The sequence below is a fragment of the Carcharhinus amblyrhynchos genome, chromosome 4, assembly GCF_965287045.1.
Source record: "Carcharhinus amblyrhynchos chromosome 4, sCarAmb.v2.hapA, whole genome shotgun sequence".
Lineage (NCBI taxonomy): Eukaryota > Metazoa > Chordata > Chondrichthyes > Carcharhiniformes > Carcharhinidae > Carcharhinus > Carcharhinus amblyrhynchos.
This window is the reverse complement of record NC_137327.1, coordinates 98123481-98149798: the sequence shown is the minus strand read 5'-3', so window position 1 is coordinate 98149798 and position 26318 is coordinate 98123481. Positions and strand designations below refer to the sequence as shown.

Here is a 26318-nt window from a genome sequence, read left to right as displayed (position 1 = left end):
GATATGTGAGGCCCTTGCCGCATGGGAGGGAAACCATTGTTCAAAGGGACTCAGTTCCTGATTGAGGGACCTGGCATTGGAAAGAAAGGGCCCAACTAAAGTCTTCCACTACTTTTGCTGCCAAATACCATCACTATCCCTCCCCTCTATCCCCACATCATGACACCCATTCTACTGTCACTCACTTGTGCTGTGGGATTCATCGACAATCCAAGACCACGGGTGATGCAGCCACTGCCTCACTGCTGATGCCATTCAATCAATCAATTAGCCTTTGATTGGCCAGCAGCTCTTGGTAAGAAGAACTTCCACACCCTCTGGGGTTTTTGATCTCAGGGGAAGGCCTGCTTCTGGCTGTGAAGTGCCTGATTAACACGTGATGCTGTTGCCCTTCCTGAAGTCAGGCAACACAGGCCAGCAGGAAATCAGTGAGGGCATGTGATTGTCAAAAGTACAGAGGGATTGGTGTAAGACAGTCCTGGGGCTCAATTCACACAGTCAGGCGCTAGATTCAGTAGACAATCTTGGAGTTGTCGGGGTCATACCAGAGGCTCTGCATGGCACATTTGTCTTGGATCTGAGATAGGGAAGTTCTCTCTGGACAGTGACAGTCAGGCCTAGCATGATATGCACCATGTGGTCAGTCGGTTACAGTTTTTGGTCCTGGGGGGTTTGAGGATTTGTACTGGCCACAGATGGCACAGTGACAGTCAGGGGAGGCAACCGCATCCTGTAATGTGTGAGCTGATAAATCATGGGAGGTTATTAGATGGACTCATGCAGAGGATCCTTGAAAAGCATGGTGCATGTGGCCTTAAGAAAGGGAGGGGTCAGATTGACAAAGTCATGGGTACATCAACATTAAATGGTTCAGGGGGAGGACAGGAATGTCAACATTTTGACATTTGCTCCAGGGTGATAAGTGGAAGCAGTAGAGGGATTGGGGGAAGGACAATGTGAATATAGTAAGGATGGAGGGGGATAAGAGAGACTTGAAAGGTAAGATGGGGAGGTTGAAAGCTGGGTGCCTACACAAACTGCACACCACCATGATGATCAACATCTAGCAATTACACAGCTTAAAAATAATACTTAACAAGAAATTGCCTGGGGAGGTTATTTATTTTATTAGTGTCAGAATTAGGCTTACATTAACAATGCAATGAAGTTACTGTGAAAATGCCAAAGTAGCCACACTCTGGCACCTGTTCAGATACAGAAGGAGAATTTAGCATGGCCAGTGCACCTAACCAGCACATCTTTGGACTATGGGAGGAAACCGGTGCACCCAGAGGAAATACATGCAAACATGAGGTGAACGTGTAAATCCATACAGTCAGTGACCCAAGCTGGGAATTGAACCCTGATCCCTGGTGCTGTGAAGCAGCAGTGCTAACTACTGTGGGAGGGATCTGAGGCTTTGTGTGAGCAGTCAACAGCTGCAACTTTGGGCCAATGGAAGGGGCACTCTAATAATTATCAGATCCTACAGTTCACGGTTCAGCTGAGATCTGTTAACATGTGTCGAATGCCAATTGAAGGAGTTTAGCTCCTTAACTCATAGAGTGTGTTCATGCGAGAATCTATGAAGGCTTGGGGAAAAATCTGATTTAAAGAAAAGTTATACAGATTTGAAATGTTAACTCTGCTTTTCTCTCCATAGATGCTTCCAGCCTGCTGACCTTCCCCAGCCTTTTCTGTTTTATTAAACATTTGATTTGGTCTGATTGTCCATCAAAGAAGTATGCAAGGTGAGAAGGAGGGTCAAACAATTAAGGGGCACAGCTGCTGCACATAAGCAACAAGCTCTTGACAAAACTTCACATTATTGTTTGAATGGTCATGGTCTATATGCCGTAACCCTAGCAGTCATAAAATTGTTGTGAGGTTGAGTTAGTATCTTGATTAAAGGGGGCAGGCTGACAGCAGAGGTTACGAGCACATGGCTGTATTCACCCCAATCAAAGCCTGTTTGATGGTGTATAGTCATGTCAGAGGAGGATGCTTAGCCATCTGTGAACCTTTGGGATGTGCTTCGGCTGTGACGGGTAGCTTGAGGATGCCATGTTAGGAAGGAAAGCAGGCCTAAGGCTTCACACTGGCTTCCTGGCATGGTCACCGAGGGAAAGCATTCCAGGATAAAGTCCACGGATATAAGTAGGAGTGCGGAATGCAGGCTGCAGGCAATATTGCCTTCTTGATGAGTTTGATGTGAGTGAGAAGTTGGGCCTGTTGCCACATGGCACAGCTTAGGGAAGAACATTGACCTGAGGAACAAGAACCAGCAGGGGCTCAAGAAGACCCAGATGCTGATAAGAAGGGATTGCTTCCACAGGGGCATTTGACATGACCAAGGGTCTATAGAATATGCCCTTCATACATGGAGCTCAGTGAGAAGCAGTGCCCCAGGCGTCTTTGTCAAGGAGCGTGGTGGATCATAATAGCCTCACAGGGAGTATGGCAGATTGCCTCTGCATGGTTGGGAGTCTAACCAATGCTGGCCTGCACTGAAGGTAACTCCTGCATTCAACTGTTTTGCTAATGAATCATTTCAGGGTTCCACTTGGGATTTTTGGGAAATTACACAATCGCCAACATATTAATATATTAGGCCATTTTCAACAAAGCATAGAAGTATGTGCAGTCCAGCATGAATGAACCAAGTCAGGTTGCCAGGGCTGTGGGATTTGCAGGCATCTCCTGCTTTCCACAAATAAAGGGCACCAGATCACCCATGTTCTTATTGAATGGTGGAGCAGGCTCGAAGGACCAAATGGCCTACTCCTGCTCCTATGTTCCTATGCAAAAATGGTAGGTCATATGATTCAAGTCAGCAGTACACACGGACTGACATCAAAATCTGCCCACACCATATAGCTCAAATGCATGCCCACACTGAACTCCTTCAATATTGGCAATACCAGAAATGGTCGGGAGAATGTGAATGCTATTTTTCTCCTAAACTGGTCCCATTGAACCAAAGCTACTAGTGCTGTGAAGCCATATTTTGTGGTCCTGTAGCTCTATGCCACTCGCCTCTTCATTTTATTAACGGATAAAACATTGGAATAAATTAGAAGGCCAAGAAAATGAGTCGAATAATGTTTCATCTATAAACAGCTTTTTTTATTTTGTTCATTTTCTCTTATTATACACAGCACAGCTTTTAACAAAATCTGAAATCACTGTATATTGGAAGATTTTTATTTTAAAACATTCATATTTTTGATTTTTTTCTTCAAATTTGTGAAACACTACATTATAAAAATAAGTGATACATTTAAAACAAACCAAAGCAAAACTACCACCATTTTCTTCCCCTTTGTTCTGAATATAAACATTACTTTAACAACATATAAAAATTATATACATTACTAGATATCCCAATATTTACATACCAATGTTTCTTAGGGAGCTTGATAGAAAACTAACATACAATTAAAAACGTTACAAGCCAAAAATTTAGTGTAAACCTTCCATCCAATAATACACAATCCCACACTGAATCTTCCATCAAAGTTGATTGTGCTGCATGTTCCATGTGTAACATCTGAATTAACATGGATTTACTTAGCTGATTACATGTCCCCGAAATTCACCTTTTGCAATTTTTCAAGTGGTTTAGGGGATTTTCATCCCATTTTTGTCCTTCAGTGTTAGAGTATACTATCTCCTTGACTGACAGTGAGGAAAACCCAACATGTGGACCAACAACTACTGTTGTTAATGTTGTTCACTGTTTGACTTGCCTTCTTTACTGAATCAGTCTCTCCACATAGTGAATCATTCAAATTGATAAAATTCTCTCCAGTAGATTTGCGAAGGTCATTGTTGGTTGGGACTGATCTTCTTTCTATTCATTTCAAACATTCACATCCTCCGTATGAGAATTTAGCAGGAAATAAGAAATGAATGTGGGTATATGGAGTTGAGACACTTTTTGATCAGCTGTGATCCAATTGAATGGTCTGCTGGGATGAATAGCCTACACCTATTCCCATGTAAAAGGCCCGGGTGACCTTTCAGTGTAAAAGGGTTTTGCCCCAAATTATGGGCCACCTTGTGGAGAGGTGGTGCTGGGGGTGGGGCAGCAATTTAAAACTGGTCTGTCTGCACTTACCATGTCAAACCCCGAGATGTGTGTTGGTAAGTTCCTAAATGCTTCAGAATTATAACTGCCAAGTGTCCCCAAATGGAATCTGATTAACTGGGATTCTGGAAAGTCTCAGTTCAACTCTTTGCATTTTCAGATAAACTTTGATGACTGCAGTATATTCATATGCTTATACTTACCATCAAGCGTGTATCCTTTCACGCACTGTGATAGGAGCACATTATTTATTTTTCAAATTACCGATCTGTTGCCATTCAGTGTTTTTTCAGATTGTTTGCATGTACAGATAATACCAATTTGTGATTCCTTCCACTAATTTTACAAAAACAATATCTAAGTGAAGTACAGAGACAGACAAGGATAAATGTTCAAAAGAATATCAGTGATATATGCAAGAATATTCATTATAACTGTTTTAAGTAATGCTGAGATTGTATGAGGCACATGCATTTAACTTTGTTGGTTACTATTTTTTCCTAAATCAGGATGATGATCAGTTCAGTCTTTTGGTAAAACTTCACAGACATCAGTGTTAATGGAAACTAGATGAATTGGGGTACAAACATAGTGGGGACATTTATTTTCAAAAAATGCTGAAGCAGGCCATTAAAATTATTCAAAATTGATAACCTGAAGAATAGCCAGCAGTCAATGGTTGGCTACCTGCTGCTAATGTTCACCAATTACAATAATTTTAATTGGTAATGATCACGAGTAGTTGTAGCACCTTTCCATCATGCATTATATCCAACACTTGCTAAAAAAATGTTTCCTCACAATGTTCAGTACCTGAAACTAGTAATTAAGGCAAATTGTCTACATTCAAATGCCTCTCGTCGATGCAATCAATATTTAGCAATTCATGTACACCGAGATAATAAAAAGACTAACAGTATACTTTAAACAGGAGTTCTTGGCACAAAATAGAGGTAATATTCAGTTAGCTTTACTTTTGGGTAAATTAATTGCAAATTAAGACATTTTTCACAATCTTCAGCATAATTGCTCAATCGTTCATCATTGTAGGAGAACAATATTTACTTTGGTCTCTTACAAAGGAAAGTATGGAATTAAGAACTTTAGGATGTACTACAATGCTTGGCTGATATATACAGCTGTTCAAATGTTTAGACTGAATGTGCAGTTGGAATGAGAAACACTCCTAAATCAGCTTGTGCTGCAATTGTTGTAGGTTTTAACATGTTAGGTATTATTAGTTTTTACAGATGAAGATGCGGTGCCTCTCTTTTGAGTTTAATAATGGTAGTTGGTTCTATCCATCTTCCCATGCAGCCATAAAACATTGTTTTTTCAACATTAACTAAGAAATGACGATGAATGATGTTACAACAAGAATGTTTAATGCATACACATCAAGTTAATTAACCCATAAGGATAAAATCAGAATTCCTGTGCTCCTCGTAATGAAACTGCAGGCCACAGATATGGCTACAATCCTGTAGTACTGATTCTCCAAACTGTGCTCCATCAATCAAGCCTCATTTTAGAGAGAAAGCACAATGGTTGATCAAAAACCTTAATGTGTACATAGTAAACTCCTCTGTCACTAGGTGCTAATTAATTTAAAATGAACAAGTTAACCTTCTGTTAATCAATATGGAGAGGAATAATGGGTTAATTGTAAAACTTTTAGTCATTTCTAAGGCATAGTACAGCACTGGGTACTGTCTTGTCCCTTGATTATATGACCATTTAAACATGGCAGTTGGCTAATTAAATTCCAAGATTATTATGCAGTGAAGGAATACCAATTTATTGCTGATCAGTAATTTATTTCCTTAACATTGGAATGGCTTCTTCAACAATATTCCAGGCATAGGATAACAGACCATTTTCCAGGAAATAAAAAAATAAATAATACAAATTCTCTTTTTCTGAGAATTAAATGTTTTGCGTAATTGGTTTCCAGTTAACCAACTGTTTCTCTCCCAACGATATATCCTCTGAAAAATATGAAGTAATTTATCTCCTGTTTATTTGTATGTGTTGTGTGTGTGTGTGTGTGTGTGTGTGTGTGTGTGTTTGTATAATGGCAGTACTTTGTTCATCTGTACACTTTAGAAATCAGTCACATTCGTTGTCAGGGCAACAGGTATTGGCTTAGTTCTGGTGTCTCTTCATGTGGAGAGCCAAATGATCTGAACGTGAAAAGCAGCGACCGCAGGCAATACACTTGAAGGGTTTTGCTCCTGTGTGCTTTCTGTAGTGTCTTGTGAGTTCATCGGAACGGGCAAAACGCCAGTCACAAGCGTCCCATGTACATTTGTATGGCTTCTCACCTGTAATTAAAATAAATGAATGTGAATAAAGTGGCTCCTTTGCAGGCCAACGGTACTTTAATATACTTACAATCTCGAGAAAAGAGCTCTACACCTGGATCTTAAAGATTGCTAAGTGAATTTCCATGATATTTACACTCAACCCAGTTATTGAGAGCTATATCTAATTATCTAAATATAGACAAAAGCTGACAATCTGCCAGAAGACTTTGCTAATTGATCCAAACTGCTTTGAGGGATAGGTTTAATTTCAACATATGCATTGGAATTCTACCGCCCTGCCTGCCTCAAAAGTTGGAGCAGACGAGCGGCGGACAATAGGATCTTGGGTGGGATTTTCTGGTCCCCGGTTGAGCGAGATCTTAAATTGTGCCCATAATGATGAACTACAAATGTTGTTTATGCTCCTTCTTGCTCCAGATGGTTTTTTTTTGCTGCCTTTAATGGTCACTAGCTAAGCTACTCACTGCTTAATGTCAATGGACCAACACGCATGGCTCATTGATACTTCAAAATTGTCTCAAGGCCCTATTGTGTTAGGACCCTGATTACTATATTAGAATTTAGGCTCCTGTCTGAAAGAGATGGTTGTCTAGCCATCCTATGAAGAAGCCCTCAAGAAAATGGCAAAGGGTAGGAATGAGCAGTCAGATATCTCTGTAATCTTTCATGTGCTACTATCTCATCTGCGCTGAGCAGAGGGCGTTTGACCCTATATTTATATAATGAAAACATTTTTTTTATTTTAGAAGACGTGCTTTGAAACATAAGCCTAGGTTTTATAATTTAATCAAATGGCCAATACCATTCATCAAAGATCAGAATTGTAACACACCAATGACCAGCTCACCATTACTGTCAATGGATGTGCCAGTCTTTTGTTACACAGGTGCTGCAGTGTCCTTGAAAAAGATATCATTCATAGCCAGCTTGTGCCTGACTTGGACCCAATGACCCGGGGAAAGGCAGGACTGGAAAATCCCGTCCCATGAAAGTGGCATCTACGGTTCATAAGAACATAAGAACATAAGAAATAGGAGCAGGAGTAGGCCATCTAGCCCTTCGAGCCTGCCCCGCCATTCAATAAGATCATGGCTGATCTGTCGTGGCTCAGTTCCACATTCCCGCCCTCTCCCCATAACCCTTAATTCCCTCTCTTACCAAAAACCCATCAACCCGTGTCTTAAAAATATTTAGCGAGGTAGCCTCCACCGCTTCAACGGGCAGAGAATTCCAGAGATTCACCACCCTTTCAGTGAAGAAGTTCTTCCTCAACTCCGTTCTAAACCGCCCCCCCTTTATCTTGAGGCTGTGCCCCCTAGTCCTACTGTCCTTTCTGAGCGGGAAGAGTCTCTCCACCTCTATCCTATCCATCCCATTCATCATCTTATACGTCTCAATGAGATCTCCCCTCATTCTTCTAAACTCTAACGAGTACAAGCCTAGTTTATTCAGCCTCTCCTCATAGCTCAACCCCCTCAACTCCGGCATCAGCCTAGTAAACCTCCTCTGCACTCCCTCCAAGGCCAAAATATCCTTGCGTAAGTATGGCGCCCAAAACTGCACACAGTACTCCAGCTGCGGCCTCACCAATGCCCTATACAGACGCAGCAAGACCGCCCTACTTTTATATTCAATCCCCCTCGCTATGAAGGCCAGCATCCCATTAGCCTTCCTGACCACCTGCTGCACCTGCAAGCTGGGTTTTTGCGACTCATGCACAAGGACCCCGAGGTCCCTCTGCACCGTTGCCTGCTGCAGTTTTTTGCCACGTAAGTAATAATCCTTCCTACCATTATTCCTACCAAAGTGGACCACCTCGCACTTGCCAACATTAAATTCCATTTGCCAGTTCCTGGCCCATTCGCCCAGCCTATCTAGATCCTTCTGTAGACTCTCCACACCCTCTGCACAATTTGCCATTCCACCAATCTTGGTGTCATCAGCAAATTTCGACACCATACACTCGGTTCCCTCCTCCAGATCATCTATATAAATGGTAAATAGCTGTTTGCATGGCACAGATACATTTCTTCAAAGCCACTGGGGCTCCTTAAAACATATTTTGAATGTAATTTGGGGGATGGATTTGCATTCAAGTTTCGTTTGTTTTATATACAAAATAGTTCCACGGCAATAGTTGACGGGCATAATTCATGCAGGTTTAAACACAATCAAATTTCACCAGTGTGCCATGGCCTACTGCCAGCCTACTGACGTTGGATGAGACTGTATGAAACTATGTATGTCCAGAACTAGTTTACATTTCTAATCATACAACAATGCTTGCTCAGTGTTGCCAGGTATGCTTCCTGACAGGAAAATTATAACAAAGTGCATATAATTATGTGGATGAAAATAATAGGGCTTTTGAGATTCCATGTACTGATAAGACTGTAATGTATACACTGTTGTATTCTACATTGGAACAGGAGATGGAGTTGGATTAACAAATTAAGTGATAGCTGCGTAATTTAGTTCATCTACTGTCCTATGGGGCGAAACAGAAAATCATCAGACTAGAAAGAAAGAGATCAGATTTATCAGTGACCTACTGGATAAAAGCACTCTGCCAAACAGACTAGAAAGTCTTTAGTTCGAATCTCCGTTTATTTAGGTGCCCATGGAGACATACTTCACTAAGTGTCAATACGTGTCAGCTGTTGCACTCTTGCCTAAGACAGAAGGTTGTAGATTCAGGTCTCAACATTAAATCTAGGCCAACACTCCACTGCTGCACTGTTGGAGGTGTCATCTTTCAGTTTTGACATTAAACCGAGGCTATGTTTATCCTCTGAGAGGAATGTAAAAGGTCTCATGGCACTGTTTTAAAGAAGTGCAGAGGAATTTCCCCTGGTATCTTGGCTAATATATATCTCTCAATCATCACCATTAGAACAAATTCTGGTTTTATTTCATTGCTATTTGTGGGATCTGGTTGTGTACAAATTGGATATTGTGTTTCCCACAATACACCAGGGATTAGAAAATCAGCAGTCCTTCATTGTCTATGAAGTAGTTTGAGACACCTCAAATTGTGAAAAGTGCTGAATACCTTTCGAATTAATGCTCACAAAACAGGATAATAGTGGAAAGGGCAACATTTTAAAAGTTAAAGGTACTGGCTTAACTTTAAATAACTTCCTAGGGCACTAGAACTACAGCAAAATCTTAGAATCATAGAATGGTTACAGTACAGAAGGAGGCCGTTTGCCCACTGTGTCCATGCTAACTCTCTGCAACAGCAATTCAGCCAGTCCCACTCCTTTATTCTTTTCCAAGAGTCCTGCAAACTTCCTCTGTTTATGCGCTGGTCCAATTCCCTTTAGAATGCCACAATTAAATCTAATTCCATCAAAGTTGCAATCAGAGTATATCCTAACCATTTACTATGTAAAAATGTCTTTCCTCATGTCACTGTTGATCCTTTTGTTAATCATCGTAATTCAATGTCCTCTGGTTCTCAACCATTCTGCAATGGAAGGAGTTTCTTTCTGATTCCTCATAATTCTGAGCGCCTTGTCAAATCTCCTCTGACTCTTTTCTTCTCTTAAGGACAAAAAAGTCAGCTTTTCCAATCTATATATATACAACTAAATTCCATCATTCCTGGAACCAGTCTCATAAATCTTTTCTGCAGCCTCTATAAAGGTTTCATTTACATCCTTCCAAAGTGCAGTGACCAGCTAATTGGTCACATTTCTCCAGTTGAGGTTGAGTCAATGTTTTATCTAAGTTCATATTACTTTCTTGCTTTTGTACTCTAAGCTATCGTGCCATTTGCCTTTTTTACCACTTGTTTAACCAACCTGGCCAAGTTCAAGGATTTGTATACAAAGCCCATAGGTCTTTTTGCTCCTGCATTATTTTATAATTATGCTCTTTGTTTTAGATTAACTTTTCTCATTCTTTTCACAAAATATTTTACTTTACATTTCTCTGCATTAAGTTTAATATTCCATGTCCACACATTCCACCAGCCTCACCATGATTTCTTGAAGCATATCAATATCCTTCTCACGGTACAATATACTCTCAATTTCAACGTCATCTGGAAATTTTGTAATTGTGCCTTGTATATCCATGCTTAGATCATTAAGACAGATCAAGAAAAGCTGTGGCCCTGGTAACAACCTCTGAGACCCCACTGTATACAATTCTCCAGTTCACAACACAACTGTTTAGCATTACTTTGTTTTTTTTTACATTCAGCCAACTGTGCATCCAAGTTTTTAAAGTATTTATTTATTAATGTCACAAGTAGACTGACATTAACACTGCAATGAAGTTACTGTGAAAATTCTCTTTGTCACACTATGGCACCTGTTCGGGTACACTGAGGGAGGATTTAGCATGGCCAATGCACCTAACTAGCACGTCTTTTGGATTGTGGGAGGAATCGTAGCACCCAGAGGAAACGAATGCAGACACGGAAGGAATGTGCACAGTCCACACAGACAGTGACCCAAGCTTCGAATCACACCCAGGTCTGTGGGGCTGTGAGGCAGCAATGTTGACCACTGTGCCAATTTTTCTGACAAGTAATAACATGGTCCTTTATCATACAATTTTAAAGTCCATATATACCACTTCAACCACATTATCCTCGTCAACCCTCTCTGCTACCTCATCAAAAAACTCGATTAACTTAGTGAAGAATGATTTGTCTTTAAAAATTAATTTTTTTCTTAATTATTATAATTGTTTCTAAAAGCTTTCTCACTATCAAACTTAAACTCCCTGGTCTAAAGTTGTTGGGTTAATCCTTCCATTCTTTTTTAAGGAAGGATGCAACATTTTAATTCTTCCGGCACCAAGCTGTATGTAAGGATAATTAGAAGATCAGTACCTCTGAAATATCCATTACTACTTCCTTCAATATCCTCAGTTGCATCCCAACAGAGCTTGGTAACTATCAATCTCAAGTACATCAGTCAATCTAATGTCTTTTTTTTAAAATCAATGTTTTAGCCCATCCAGTGTTTCAACAAACTCCTCTTTCACTATGACACTGGCAGAGTTTCTTCCTTAGTAAAGGCAGATGCAAAGTACTCGCTTAGTATCTCAACCATGCCCTCTGCCTTTATTCATAAATCCCCTTTTGGTTCCCTATTCAGCCCCATCCTGCCTTTACTATCCTTTTACTATTTATATGCAATCGACTACTTTTTAATGTCACCTGCCATACCTAGAGTATGAGTGTTTTCTCATACTCTATTTGCCTTTCATTTCCTTTCATCAACCTGACATCTGCCAAACACCCTCTTCTGCTGCCTCATTTTATTCTGTTTTGTCATCTTGTGATCTCTGGTTTTCCCCTTGTAGGAATATATTTTGATTGTATCTGAACTATCTCCTCTTTAAAGATAGCCCAGCGTTCCATTATATTTTGTCTTCTAATCTTTTATTCCTATTTACCTGGAAAAAGAGGAAGGGGGCAATGCTGGATCTAATTCTGGAGAATGAGATGGATCAACTAGACCAGGTGTCAGTAGAGGAACATTTTGGCAACACTGGTAATGATGTTATAAGATACTGTGAAACTTACCTGGGACAGATCCATTTTCACTTTACTAAGATTCATCCTTTTCCAGTTAAATTTATTTTAGTTTTGATTTCTTATTTTTCTTTTGCATGACTAACATATTTTATAATACCATCACCACTGTTTCCAAAATCCTTCACCACCTGGCTATCCAAGTTTTGACAAATGTAAATAAGAAATTAATGGTTTTAATGGGCAAAAAAGAAGAAATATACAGTTGATGAAAACGACATGCTGAAGAAATAACTGCAAAGGTTTGGATTGACGGCTTTCTTTCACATCAAATCACAAGCCTGTTAAGCACTTACGTTTATGTGCTAATTCTTTTAGCAAATAAATATCTATATTAATGGTTGTATGGGGAAGCTGCATTATGACTTGAAATATTGTTGTACTAACATTTGAAAAGGAGGGAGAGAAAGTGCCATCAGTCTCATCAGTGTGTGTACACGGCCTAGCTGTTGGACAATGCAAATCTGTGCAACACCCCCAATCACTAATAATACAAACTCTTGAGGACCATTCTGACACTTCCTTCAAATCAAAACTCCTGAGAATAGCATTGAAACTTATTATTTAAACAAAATATTTAAAAAGGTTGCAGAGAAAGAAAAGGATGGTAACATCAATCAGTATTCTTTGAGTTTTAAAATGAGTGACCCTTTCTCACTGCCTCATACACGGCCACTTTGTTGCACAATGGTCTCTCAAAAACCACAGGTATACACCCTTGCATTTTTAGGTTGGAAAAGCTATTGATCGCCCTTCAAATAATTAGATTTTTACCCATTCATCACATTTGTTTGTGCTTCCTTCTAAGCACTGAGAGGTAGAAATTCCTGACAACAGAACAATGGCAAGAAAATTTTTCTGGTCTCTGCCTCCTGGTTAGAGGAGCCAACACATCGGGTCAGATAATGAGTTCCTTTGGAATAAGTTCTGGCCAAGTCAATAAATACTTTGTAAATAGGAGAATACACAAGACTGGATTGCTTTTTGCACTAAGGTGTGGTCCAAATATTAGCACACGTTTTCTGATAGTAGGAATAATAAAGCTGAGGGAAGGAAATTCAGAGGTACTGGGACCTCAAATATTTGCTTTTTGTTGGCTAATTTAAAAGAAATGCTCCTTTGATTATTTCATTTATTAAAATGTTTGTCATTCTTCAATAAATACCATGCAGTTTCAAGTAAAAGTAAGTACTCTGTTTGATATTAGTAACTGCAGGTTAGAGTCCAAGTTCTTGGGTGAAAGACAAGAGCGTGGCAATTCAAACACTCGGAGTACACCAATTTGAAACCAAATGATATTTTCAGCTACTTCAATAGCTCACTGAATAAATAGATTACAGCACAGACACAAGTAAAGCCCCAAATTCATCACCAGTCTGCCCCAGGGTAAGAAGGGGTGGAGGAGAGGGTTCAGCAGGCCACCACAACAGTTTTTAGAACTATTCTCAGAAAAGTCTCCCATCTATTTGTCTATTTTTCCAGCGTGAAACGGCTGTGTGGATCCTGAATCTAATCTTGAACTCCCAAAAATGGAAAAAAAAAACGTTCAAAACACTAATTAAAAATAAACTGATGAGAACAGTGTCTTCCTGTGTTCTAGCCAACTGCTAGAAGGAGCTAAGTAATGAACAATGTTCTGTGAAGAAATCCTAAACCTTGAATCCCTTAAGTAGGCAAAATAAGATCCTTGCTCCACGGTTTGTTTGCTTCATAGTTATACAGTGCGTCAAAAAAGACCCAGAGCAGAATTCTCTCAATAAGTTAGCATGTCTTGAGTTTGGTCAACATCAATATGACAAAGAAATAAAGCTCTGAAATGTTTAAAACATACTTTGTTAACAAGAAACTGGCTGAAATGGACATGGCATATATTTTTAAATATCAGTTTGATTTGCAAGTGTGTGAATAGCTCAAGGTCATTCCCAGAATGAACCAAATGGAATACTTTCATACTAATATCTGCTGTGCTGCTTATTAACTCATCTTCTCGAATGTGTGACTTTTTTTTACAGAACGTGTGAACAGAAACATTTGACTTCTTTAGTTTGAATACTGGATATGGATGAAACCGCACAACATTTCATACTGGATTCAACAAAAGAAAAATTATTGGGCAAATATCAAATTATAAAAACGAAGGGACGCCATATTTGCATTCATGTAGCATCCAATCAGATTGAAACTTCCGAAGTATTTCACTTTAAACAAATGACTTGTGCAGTTATTATAGTAATCTAGTCAAAATAATCTTCCATAAACAGCCACAGATTGATCTGTTTTTGGTCATGCTGGCTGAGGGTACAATGTTTTGAACAGGAAACCAGAAGAACATGTTATTTATCTGAGGGAAGCCCTTTGATCTTTATCATTCATCTGCATAACCAAGGAGGTCTGACATAATTGTTCATCAAAGGTGTGATTTCAAAACAATAATACACTAAACATAATAGTTTAATTCCTCTTGTAATCAATGTAGCCCCCAACTTTGTTTTGTAGTTCAAGGGCCTTTTAATTTTTTTTATTGTGCAATAATATGTTGGTAGGTATTGAATCAATTCCCAGCAACAGATCAGCCAGTGAGTGGTGTCCAGTGGAGGTTGACGTGAGCTAATATTCAAATTACTCTTCAATTTTTTCTGTGTATCAGAATTTGTTGTTGAAGTCAAATTAGGCTTTAATAATTGAGCAACATGCTATCAAAGTATGACTAAAGCAGCTATTAAGCTATCAGAGATAAGCTTTTCACAAGACACATGTGCTACACACTGGATTGTGTGGGGTCACCATTGCCCAACACTTAAACTTTATCAGTGAAAAAAGCAAACAGAGTTAGATAAGTAGGAACTGAATGGGGGAAAAATAAACTTGTTTCTCTTTGTTTGTTTGGCTCACAATCAATTTGCACAGCTTTTCAGAATAACATAAGTGCTAGATAGGGACACTTCAAAGCAGTCCTCAATTTTTAAACGCAGGTGAATATTAACATTTTTATTTCAGCAATGCACACATCTGATCACTTAGCGTGCATCAAGCAGCCCCCAATCTTTACAACAGCTTCTTACAAAGTGCAAGTTCTAAATAGCATTTTATTCTATGTATACTAACAAAGAACCATATGAAGAACAGGCGGTTTCCGAATGCCCTCGGCTGTTAGTGCTGTGGAGTCCACCCCTTATTTGTTAAGTGAACTGTGCAATTAATTGAAAGTCACAGCGCATGACTTTCACTTTCTGCCTCTTAGCGCTTACTCAATTGTTGTGAATATCACATTTTGGTTCGTATGGCTGGGTGCAGTGCTCTGCATCGTGTGTCAAGAGAAAACGGCATCCACCTTTGCCAAAGGCAGAATTTACATTTACCACTGGCAGAGCAGGGACTTTAAGAATTGCCTACACAAACAACTATTTTGTGTAGGGTGAACCACCTTCAAAAGCATTCTTTATTTATAGTAACTACTTACACATTGGATCTTTATGTGATGTTGGAGCTTCTCCTCCTTACACATCTCTTTCACTTCTCCTGTGTCATTATCTCTGATATCATGTATGCTTCTGATACCCTTTACTTCATAGTGAAAATCTTTCCCAAATCAAGTCTGTCTAATGACTATAAAATGAAAGATCCTGGATCCCTACAGCGCAGAAGGAGGCCATTCGGTCCGTCGTGCCTGCACTGTTAACAATTCAACCCATGCCCTATCCGTGTAACATCATGTATTTACCCTACACGCAGACACAGGCAGAATGTGCAAACTCCACACAGACAGTGACCTGAGGCCAGAACTGAACCTGGCTTCCTAGTGCTGTGAGGCTGCAGTGCTAACCACTGTGTCACTGTGCCACCCAAAATGAACAAGGGTGGCAGAAACATGGGAATACACATACCTGAAAGACCCCTTCCAAGCCTCTCATACGTTGATTCAATGTGGACATTATAGGTTAAATGGCCTCATTTGGCATTGTAACAGTTCTATGATTCTGTGTTCCTCTGTCCACCCCCATGGCCTCTGATATCCTCCATGATAACCGAAGTCTCTCTGTCCACCTCTCATGACCCTCCATCTCAACCTACACCCCTCAGCCCATTCACCATGACCCTTCATACCCTATGTTACCACTTGCCCCTTTACCCACATCCATGGTCCTTTAGAGCTCATGCCAACCTGTGCATCTCACCCATTACACTTTTCCCTTACACCTACTATGCCAACTCACACAGAACCCATCACGGGCAGAATCATAGGAATCATGTTGCGATCAACTATCATAATGTTCTAAGTATTCTTATATGAAAAAAACATGTATTCATAAAAACCCATTTAGTACATTTACATTCCTTCAACTACATAATCTTTTAGAAGAACATTTAATTCAAATGCATAATCTGTTATAAAAACATTGCAAGCATTGGAGTTCACTGTTCCACTTCAAATAATCTAAAACCACTTGTATCTGAAAATCAAACTGTGAAATGACAGGCACCTGCTGTGATAAGGAAATGTTGTGGTCAGCCATACAGTGCAAATTCAGGAATGGTAGCACTAATCCAGTAATGGTAGCTCTCAGGATTATGTCAACAGATAGAGCTAAATAACAAGCAATGTTTTCTTTTTAAACTCTCAAGACAATTTTTTAAAGATTTAAAGGGCATAAGTTTAAATGCCTTGACAATTGCTTTTGCAAGTTCATTTTGACAGCTTTAACAGTTGCTTTTGACAATAAATGAATTTATGCACATTCATACATTTGTTTAACGATCCCAAGGGGCACATGACCTATCCCTAGGGGCACCTGACCTCTCCCCAGGGGTACCTGACCTCTCCCCAGGGGCACCTGACTTCCTCAAAAGTGTCCTGGCACCATATCCAAAGGGATACTGATGTGCCCAAATGACTCCGCAAAGTTCAGACCAACTCCTCCCAGGTTTTAACATTGTATGTTGTGTTTCACACACTTGGATCAAAAAAATTAGAATTCATATGGACAGCTGTTTCTGTGCAACATGATCCAGTCTCATTTCTACCCCCAGTAAAATAGTAGATGCCATGACTTCTGCTTTTCTGGCCCTTGCACCATTTTGCAGTTACAGAGAGGAATTTGGTCATGGTGAAAATGCTGGCCACGGTGTCAGCTTTTAACTAAACAAACTCAGTTTGATTTACAACTTATTAATCAATTGGATAAAAGTGCTGGTGAAAGCCTTTTCCAAAATTATGACAAAAATTTAATAAGGGCAGATAAACGTATATTTAAACAGAACTTAGTTTGCTGGATTCATGGCTTAATGCCAATGTTTGGAGCCTTTGTATTATAGAAATTCTAGGCTCTCCTTTTCACTTGTAACCAGTGACGTTGCTGCATTCGCAGAAGGTGGAACTTTTATTAAATTCATTGAGAACTTACTGGCTCTAAATCCCTGCCTAGGAGATGTGATTGTTTAATTATAGAGGCTGGAAGGCCAGGTTTCACTGTGGTAAATTAGAAATGAAATGCTCTTGTTGCTACAGCATTGTTATTGAATTGGCTCAATACTTTCCTGGAGGCAACCTACAGAAAGTAGACGTGAAAAAGAAAAATTATTTTACAGGTTTCCTGATCTCTCTGGGGAATTTAAAATTCATGGTACTGCTTGCAAAACTTCACAAGATCACATTTACAGATAATGACAGCCATTCAGCCCAACTGAATTAATCCATCCAGAGAACTATGTGCACCCCACATTCCACCACCAACTACCACCATCCTTGGCCCTCATCACCGTGGCCTCCAATATTTTCCTAAATGATTCAAAGATTTTTGCTTCCAAAGCTCTATCTAGAAGTTTATTCCAAATGTTGAAGTGTGTTTATGTGAAGAGGAATTTCTTGACATCACTCCCAAAATTACCTTTTACTAAGTTGAACTAGTGTTTAAAAATAATGGGTCACTGATTTAAGAAGAGATGAGGAAAATATATTCCTCTGAGGGTTGTGACAATTTGGAATTGTCTTCCTCAAAAGCAGTTAAGGTAGAGTCTTTGAATATCTTTAAAGTAGATGTAGATAGAACTTTAATAAAACAAGGGGGTGAAAATTTATTAGGGTTAGGCAGGAATGTGAAGTTGCAGTTAAAATGAGATCAGCCATCATCCTCATGAATGGTGAAGCAGCCTTGAGGGGCAAGTGACCTACATCTGTTCCTAATCTGTATGCTTGTATCTTCATATGTGTACCTTTGTATTACTCCCACAACTTAACTTAAAACACAATAATGTTCTGGATTAATTTTTTCTATCCAGATAATGGGTGGGATTTTATGGCTTCGCTCTTCCCAAAACCATAAAATCCCACCCAAGATCAATGGATCTTTTCATGTTCCACCCCTTGTTTGCTCTGATTCCCATGGTGGGCAGGTGGTAAAATTCCAGACAATCACTCAGATACTTCCTTTGTTCTTATAAACACAGTCCTAGATATTGGGGTTCATTCAATCTTGTGCCACTTTGCTGTTTCCACTGGGGACCAAAACAGGATGCAGTAATCGAACTGCATATAACCAGTGGCTGATACAATGCCAGTGTTACCTAGTTCAACATCCTATTAGCTTTGTTGATTGCTGTCCTGTAGTAATCAGACAGATTTGGTGTTGCATTTACTAAGACTCCAGGTTTTCTTCAACTTAATCCTCATCAATATCAATACCTTGCATGGAATATACATGCCATTCTTTTGTTCTTTCCTATGTATAACATTTTATATTTATCTGCAATAAATTCCATTCCTCATTGATTTGACAACTTTTATATTTTGTCTGAATTTGTATTTATTGTATTTCTGAACTCCCTCCTCTCATTTCCTCTGCACTTTTCAGTTTAGTATCTTGGTTATCAATATAAATTAAAGCAATAATGATCCCAGTAATGAGCCCCAAGATATCCTGTTGAGCCATTATCCCTTCATCTGCCAACGCTTATACAATTCATCTAATGAATACTTGTTGCTTTCTACCCTTCTGCCAGTTTCTTATTCCTCTGAGGGTTTGTCCTGAATTCCTGCAGATTTATATTTAATTAACAGCCTTTCACTTAATCAAAAGTCTTCTGGAAGTCTAGGTGCACCAAGTCATAGGGTCAGCTATAGTGCATTTTAGTTGTCATCTTACCAAATTTGCTGATGAAGGTGGTCAGGCAAGATCTTTACCTTCTGAAACCATTCTGAGAATTGTTAGCTAAGTCAGTGCCTTATTAATGATCTTTGAGTTTACTTTTGATAAAGAATTCCATTATTTTTCATGGATTTAAGATTAATGGGTCTGCAATTACCAGTCTGACTTTCTGCCTGGTCTGAATCATTCAAGAGCTTTGGCTGCATGGGAGAGGAAGAAATGGAAGGTTTAACTTGGTATTTTGTCACGTAGGAAGAGGTGCATGAGAAACTTTGAAAATGTCTGGAAATATTAAATATTTAGGATTTTTTGTAGTCATTCCTGGATGACGTACATTGCTCATTCATATTGACATAGATTATAAATTGCTCCTTAGGGCCTGATTTTACCATTTTGATTCTAAGTGCTGAATCTGGGCGCAATTCAGATCTGACTTGGAAATCTGCTCTCAGGCGCCCCCATATGCACTCGGCCTGGAAAAAAAAATCGTGAATCTGAATTGCGCTGTGGGCGGGGCTTATTGCACCTGAAATGCTGCTGGTCTGATTGGAGCTTTGAACTGTGCATGGCCACTGAGAAAAAAATTGAAAAACGCGCCCCTGTCAAATTGCTCCCAGGCCGCAAAAAGTGGATAAAGCGGCCCAGGAGCGAAAAGCAGGAACGATGGCCCCCACAGATATCACTCCACCCCCATAACAGAACTTTCCCCGTTACCCCCCCCCCACTACCCAGACTGATTGTGACCCCCTGCCCCCTTCCCCCCACTGATCGCCCACAGAGTGGCAGCAAAGGCTCCCCCACCCCGCACTAGAGATCCATCAGGCCTCCCGCCCCAACCAGAGAATGATCAGGCCTCCCGGCCCAACCAGAGAATGATCAGGCCTCCCCCATCCCCCATCAGAGAATGATCTGGCCTCTCCCCCATCAGAGAATGATCCAGCCTCCCTTGGCCACCCCCGCCCCCCCCCCCCACCATTAGACAACGACCGGGCATCCCTCCCTCACCAGAGAATGATCGGGCCTCCCTCCTACCCCACCACTGATCTGAGTCAGAGAGCCACTGGAAGCTCTGAACTTACCTCTTCAGAAGCTGGAGCACCCGAAACAGACCTTCGCCGAGCATGTCTGTTTGGCGCCAAATCTGGATGCGCGAACATGATGGTAAAGAGGGAAGTGCTGGTAAAGTTGGGCGGACAGCTCATTAATTCAATTTAAATACATGCAAATGCATTTCAATCGGTGTTGCGCCCATTTTGGGCGTGATTCGGTTCGCAGCCATTTCCAGGCCTTGGTAAAGTGGGTATCGCATGGACACGGCATGGGCGCAGATCATGTTAATGGCCTCACGCCCAATTTTACCAAGTTTTCACGTCCATTTGATAAAATCAGCCCCTTGGTATCCAAAGATGTGTAGGTTAGAGGTGGATCAGTCATGGTACATGCATGGGTTACGGGGTTAGGGTGGAGAGTGGTGGGCCTGGGTGGGATGCTCGTTTGGAGAGTCAGTGCAGACTCAGTGGGCTGAATGGCTTCCTTTTGCCCTGTAGGGATTCTATGATAAGAATATGCATGCTTTACACTAGAGTATGTGGAGCATCTTTTGAATTAATATCCTAAAGTGTAGTTTTATACTAAATCATTTGAAAGATTTGACAACAAAATGTTCAGATATTTTGTTACAGCAGCATGTGGTCTCTAGTGTTTTGTCTAAGTTATTAAAACACAGCTGCTCATTTCATTCAGGCTCCCAGGTGTTTTTATGTATGCCATCTACAGAATGGTTCCATAAGGACACAGCCTGGTGTAGTCTGGGTAAAATGTGAAAAAAAAACACAACCATGAATATGAAACTAATCCAGACTTGTTTTGGATTAACCAATTCAAACTCACCATATTCTTAACAGAAAGATAGAACAAAGCCACACTGTGTGAGGGACCATCCATAATTATCATCTTTGTTATGAGTACAAAGAGCACTGTTTAGTTTACAACTCCTGTCCCGAATCCAAAAAGGTTGTAAAAATTGTGAAAATTGATCAGTTTAATGCTTATATAATGCTGTATACAAAGCAATAACCATGCTTCTCACACAACTGTAGGTTTTTGTTCAAACAATGAAAATTCTGGATGGACTCTATTCCCGCTGTGTACATTGATCATGAAGGATCATTGGTCTGGATTGAACCTTCAACCTGACTCTTCCTGGCAGCAATATATATTTTATCAACTGCAAAAGATCGAGTGAGTTTCATTTTTATTATTCACTGGATTAATTATAAACATAGAAGCAAAACGTGGCTTTAGTTCTTTGAAATCTATTTCTTCACTCAAATGTGAATATTATTTTTCTTTTAATGATTGTGCTGCAGTGCACAGCTATTATTACTTTAATATGCTCTGTGCACTACATCATGGACTTCAATAAGCCAGTTTGGCATAGTGGTGAGATTGCAGGTCTTCCCATGTTCCAATTCTAACCTGCATTTCTAATTGTTGCCAAAATTCTAAACAACTTGTTTAGTTTCAGTTTATTTGTTAGCGTCACAAGCAGGCTTACATTAACACTGCAATAAAATTACAGTGAAAGTCCCTTAATCACCACACTCTGGCATCTGTTCAGGTACACTGAAGGAGAATTTAGCATGACCAATGCATCTAACCAGTACGTCTTTCAGATTGTGGGAGGAAACTGGAACACCCAGAGGAAACTCAGGTGGACATTGGGAGAACGTGCAGACTCCACACAGTCAATGACCTAATCCGGGAATCAAACCTGAGTCCCTGGCACTGTGCAGCAGCAGTGCTAACTACTGTGCTGCCCTAATTCAATGTAACCTACATTTACATAGTGGCGTTCACAATTATAAAACATCCCAAGCCACTTCACAGGACCATTAAGGGTGGCACAGTAGTTAGCACTGCTGCCTCATAGCATCAGGAACCCGCGTTCAATTCCGGCCTTGAGTGATAGTCTGTGTTGAGTTTGCAAGTTCTCTTCGTGTCTGGGTTGTCCGGTTTCCTCCCATAGTCCAAAGATATGCTGGTTAGGTTGATTGGCCATGCTAAATTGCCCCTTAGTGTCAGGGGGATTAGTGGGGTAAAATGTGGGGTTACCGGGGTAGGGCCTGGGTGGGATTGCTTTTGGTGTAGGCTTGATGGGCCGAATGGCCTCCTTCGGCACTGTAAGGATTCCATAATTCTATGATAATCAAATAAACAATTATACTGAGTCACATTAGAAGGTATCAAAGCAGATGACTAAAAGCTTGTTCCAAGCAGTAGGTTTTAAAGAGTCACAAAGAAGTTTATGAACTCCTCATACTCATTCTTGGAGTGATGGCAGAGGAGACAAGGAAACTGAATTAAGAAGATGATTTGTCACAAGGAAGAGAATCCTGGGGTTGTAATCCTGGATAACCCAGATATAGTAAGTATTTTTGACAAGAGAACAGGATCTGCTATAATGCCTTAAGTAGCACAACCAGATCTGACAATTTAAGGGTAAACAAATTGTCCTCCATACACATTCAAATCTGTGTCCCTTGAACTGAAGGAAGTGGTGATAAGAGCCAGAACAAGGAGAATGAACAGAGTGAGCAAAAGTAATGGGCCCCAACGGGGCAGTGACATGGAGGTAAGAGTGAGGTTAAGCTTCGCAATAGATGCAGAAATGATGAATGCCGGGCAGGTCAAGACTAAATTGCATTTGGTAACTCATTTGAAAATGCAGCTATAATGAACCAAATTAGGCAGCTTGGTTTCCTCCGTATCTCACTACTTCCTTCTAGCATCTTGAAATCTTTGCTGTCATCTTTTCAATAGTGTTGTCTCAAGTTTACTTCATGTTTTTTTTCACAACAAATATTAACTTTTTTAATACATGCCTGAACCGTTCATATGTTATAGCTCCGTACAGTCTGCATCCTTGCTTACTGGGTAGAATAGGTGTAGGGTGATGCGGCGGCGCGGGCTCGTTGGGCCGAAGGGCCTGTTTCCCGTGCTGGGTTGTTCTTTGTTCTTTGCACTTGAAGTCCCATGTTCCTGTTGCCCCTGTCCTTTTGAAATTTCATCAGCGCACCCTAGCTCAGGGGGATTGAACTAATTTTGTAATCCCATCCAGCCATCCATCCCTACTTTTTAAATGCAAGTTGTTGTACACGAATGCCATTCCTCTAACACTGGGATACCCAACGTCCTCTACTCCCTCTGCTCAACAGGAATAACTGTTTATTCAACTACTACACACCTGACTAAAGGCCACTGCATTTGCATTGAGAACCTTTCTCTTTGACTGTACCTTTGCCCTATCATGCAGTCCAAATGTGTTTTCCTTTTGCAGGCAACAGAGGACAAGCAAAGTAATTCTGAGACATCAGCTGGAGTCTTATGGAGGTAATAGAACTCTCAGCTGCCATATAGAATGCTGACAAGAGCCTTGCATTGCCTCTTCCTTTGAATGCAAATCTCATAATGTGCTATTCAGGCACTTGACAGACAAATAGCAAGTTATTATCTGGGGCCATAGATCAAGGATCAAAGGGAAGGAAAATAGCCAACCAGGGGGTTTTCTTATCATGCTTTTCACATTGTGAGTCTGCTGCTAAGTTGGCAGGGTGGCAGGATGAGGCCCTTAAGTGGGCATTAATTGACCACTCAAATGCCTCAATTAGCATTAGGTCAGGAAGGTGGTGGGGTTCCACCCTTCAACATGATTAAATACCCTCTCCCAGCATCAAACACTGCACAGGCAAGGGCAGATGATTCCAGTCATTAGCTTGCAGGTGGGAAATGTAAAACAATGTAAATTGTTGAAATAATGATGCAACTGTTTTAAGGTGAAATGACATTGATGCAATCATGTTTACTACTGACTATGTTGGAATTATTCACTATGCAAATTGCCAAATATGATAAAGAATAGAGTTTCTATAATTCTTTTCTATGTGTTAAGCAAACAGCAATAGAAATTAGATGTTTTTTATACCCTACATTTTCTGAAATTTGTATCGGTTCATCAGCAGAAGACAAAATCAAGAAATTGTTTTTTGAAAAGTTTTAAGCTGTTACTTCTCAAAGCCCTTCCGACATTTTGATTCCACTTTTGATGCTATTAACATGCACTACTGCAGTCACTTCTCATTTAACTTCAGTATTAAGGAGGAGGAATGTTTCCAAAGGACCTGTCAGTTTAGCCTTGCAATTGTCTTGCAGGAGATATATGTTCTGTATGGATTGTGTAATTGGTCTCACCTGTACTTCTCTTATTCTTCCTGTTCTTTCCCTCTAGTCCTCCATTCTTTATCAGAAAACTACCAAATTTTGTGCAATTACCGTAATCTAATTTTGAATCTTTTTTTGAAGTTGAGAATCTAACTTTTCATCTAAGGTCAATGAAGATTCAGTGATTTGGAACAGTTGGATGGCAACCCTCATTCTGTACCTTACAAATCAAGTAGACATGAAACAAAAATCAACAGAATGATAAGCCTTTATGCAAATAACATTATGTGGGCATTGTACCATCTGTTAACTGTAAAGCGAAACAATCTTGCAACAGCAACAGAACCTGTTTGAACGCTGCATTCTTGCTTATGTTATTTCTTTTGGGTTAAACCAAGTCTAAGGGGAAAAGTATTGCAAGAAAGAGAAAGATCTAGCTCTCTTGAGTCATGTTCTATGAATGTGATTAAGAGCTGTTCACTGGTTTCAAGAGGTTTCATGAAAGCTTCATTAGGTGCTTACAAAACCATTACCAGCCTCCATTCATCTGGGAATTTCCTAGGTTAATTAGATCTTCTTGTATCTTTTGATAGCTCAATTTAGATGTTGACTATAACTTGTCACTAGATGACACTGACTGTACTCCCTCCAGACAAAGTTGTAGAAGAAAATATTTGGAATTTGATCATTGCCAGTACAATTATTGGTTCTATAGCCAGTAAATAGAATCACTATTTAAAAGCAACATTAATATTTGTGCCTCCAGAACACAAAAATGACAGGTGGATAGCAATTAAGTTAAATGTGACTATACTATTCCTTTGTGCTGAATTCAACCTGGATATATTGTGAATTCAGAGCACAGAAGGCACTGGGGATTTTTTTTTCAAGCTTGTGCATGTATAGTTCATAAAAATTAAGTTTGCAACTTAAACGTTCTGGCTGTCGGCCAATAATGATAGCCAGAAATCCTTGGAGGCTAAGTTCCAAAGTGTTACAATGCATAGTTTCTATTACATTTACATTGGATGTTATATCTGAAATGAATATGGGTCATAAAAAGTTTTTAATGTGCCAAACATTTTTGGCTTAAAGTGATATTTTCAATCTAATGCATGTAACACATTTACTCTTTAGCATCTGCATGTGCATCGGACCATTATTGCACGCTGCACCTTTGTCTCTATAGTACTACAGTGACTGTTGTAATTAGAGAACCCATAACTGTTGTTATTCATTGCCGGAAATATGGCAACGTATGAAACAATAATACTACCAGAAGCATCTCACTCTATATATACCATAGAAAATCTATGACACAGGAAGTTTTTTTGGAGCCCACAATGTCTGTTTCAGTTGACTGAAGGCTACCCAACCCAATCCAACTCTTCTGCACATGGTCACTCATTCTATAGTTTATTTATTAGTGCTACAACTAGGCTTACATTAACTGCAATGAAGTTACTGTGAAAATAGGAGATGGCTCTTCAAGTGCATATAGATGTACTTTTCCAATGTAATTTGAATTTATGCCTCATGTTTTCAGGCAGTGAGATCCAAGTTGCTACCACCCTTTTGGGTGAAAATATATTTCCTCATCTCTCCTCTCTAATCCTTTTACTAATTACTTTAAATCTGCAACCCAACAATTCTTACCCCCCCGCTAAAGTAAGTAGATCACCCCATTTATTTAGGCTCCTCATAACTTTATACACTCCAGTTAAGTCATCACTTAGCCGCCTCTCTTTCAAGAGAATCAGTTTCAATCTATCCTATCTTTCCTCATTGTTAAAATTTTTCACTCCTGGTAACAACCTCCTAAATCCCCTTGGCACCTTCCACACTTTTCCTGGTGACCAGCAATATGCATCATACTCCAGTGGTATTCTAACTTTTTTTATATACACAAGCTTCCTACGCTATGCCTCGGCTGATGAAGGAAAGCGCGCCAATTGTCTTTTAAAACACCTATTGACCTCTTTGCT

At 39.9% G+C, this 26318-nt stretch overlaps 1 protein-coding gene across 1 annotated transcript in view; it reads right to left on the bottom strand.

The window, feature by feature from the left end:
• Positions 1-3110: 3110 nt before the first annotated feature.
• klf5l (Kruppel like factor 5 like) overlaps positions 3111-26318 on the bottom strand; it is a 62860-nt gene continuing 39652 nt past the window's right edge. Inside the window, exon 5 of the mRNA XM_080187618.1 lies at positions 3111-6414. Coding sequence (XP_080043744.1) covers positions 6236-6414 — 179 coding nt within the window. The 3' untranslated portion in view covers positions 3111-6235. The remainder of the gene's footprint in view (positions 6415-26318) is intronic.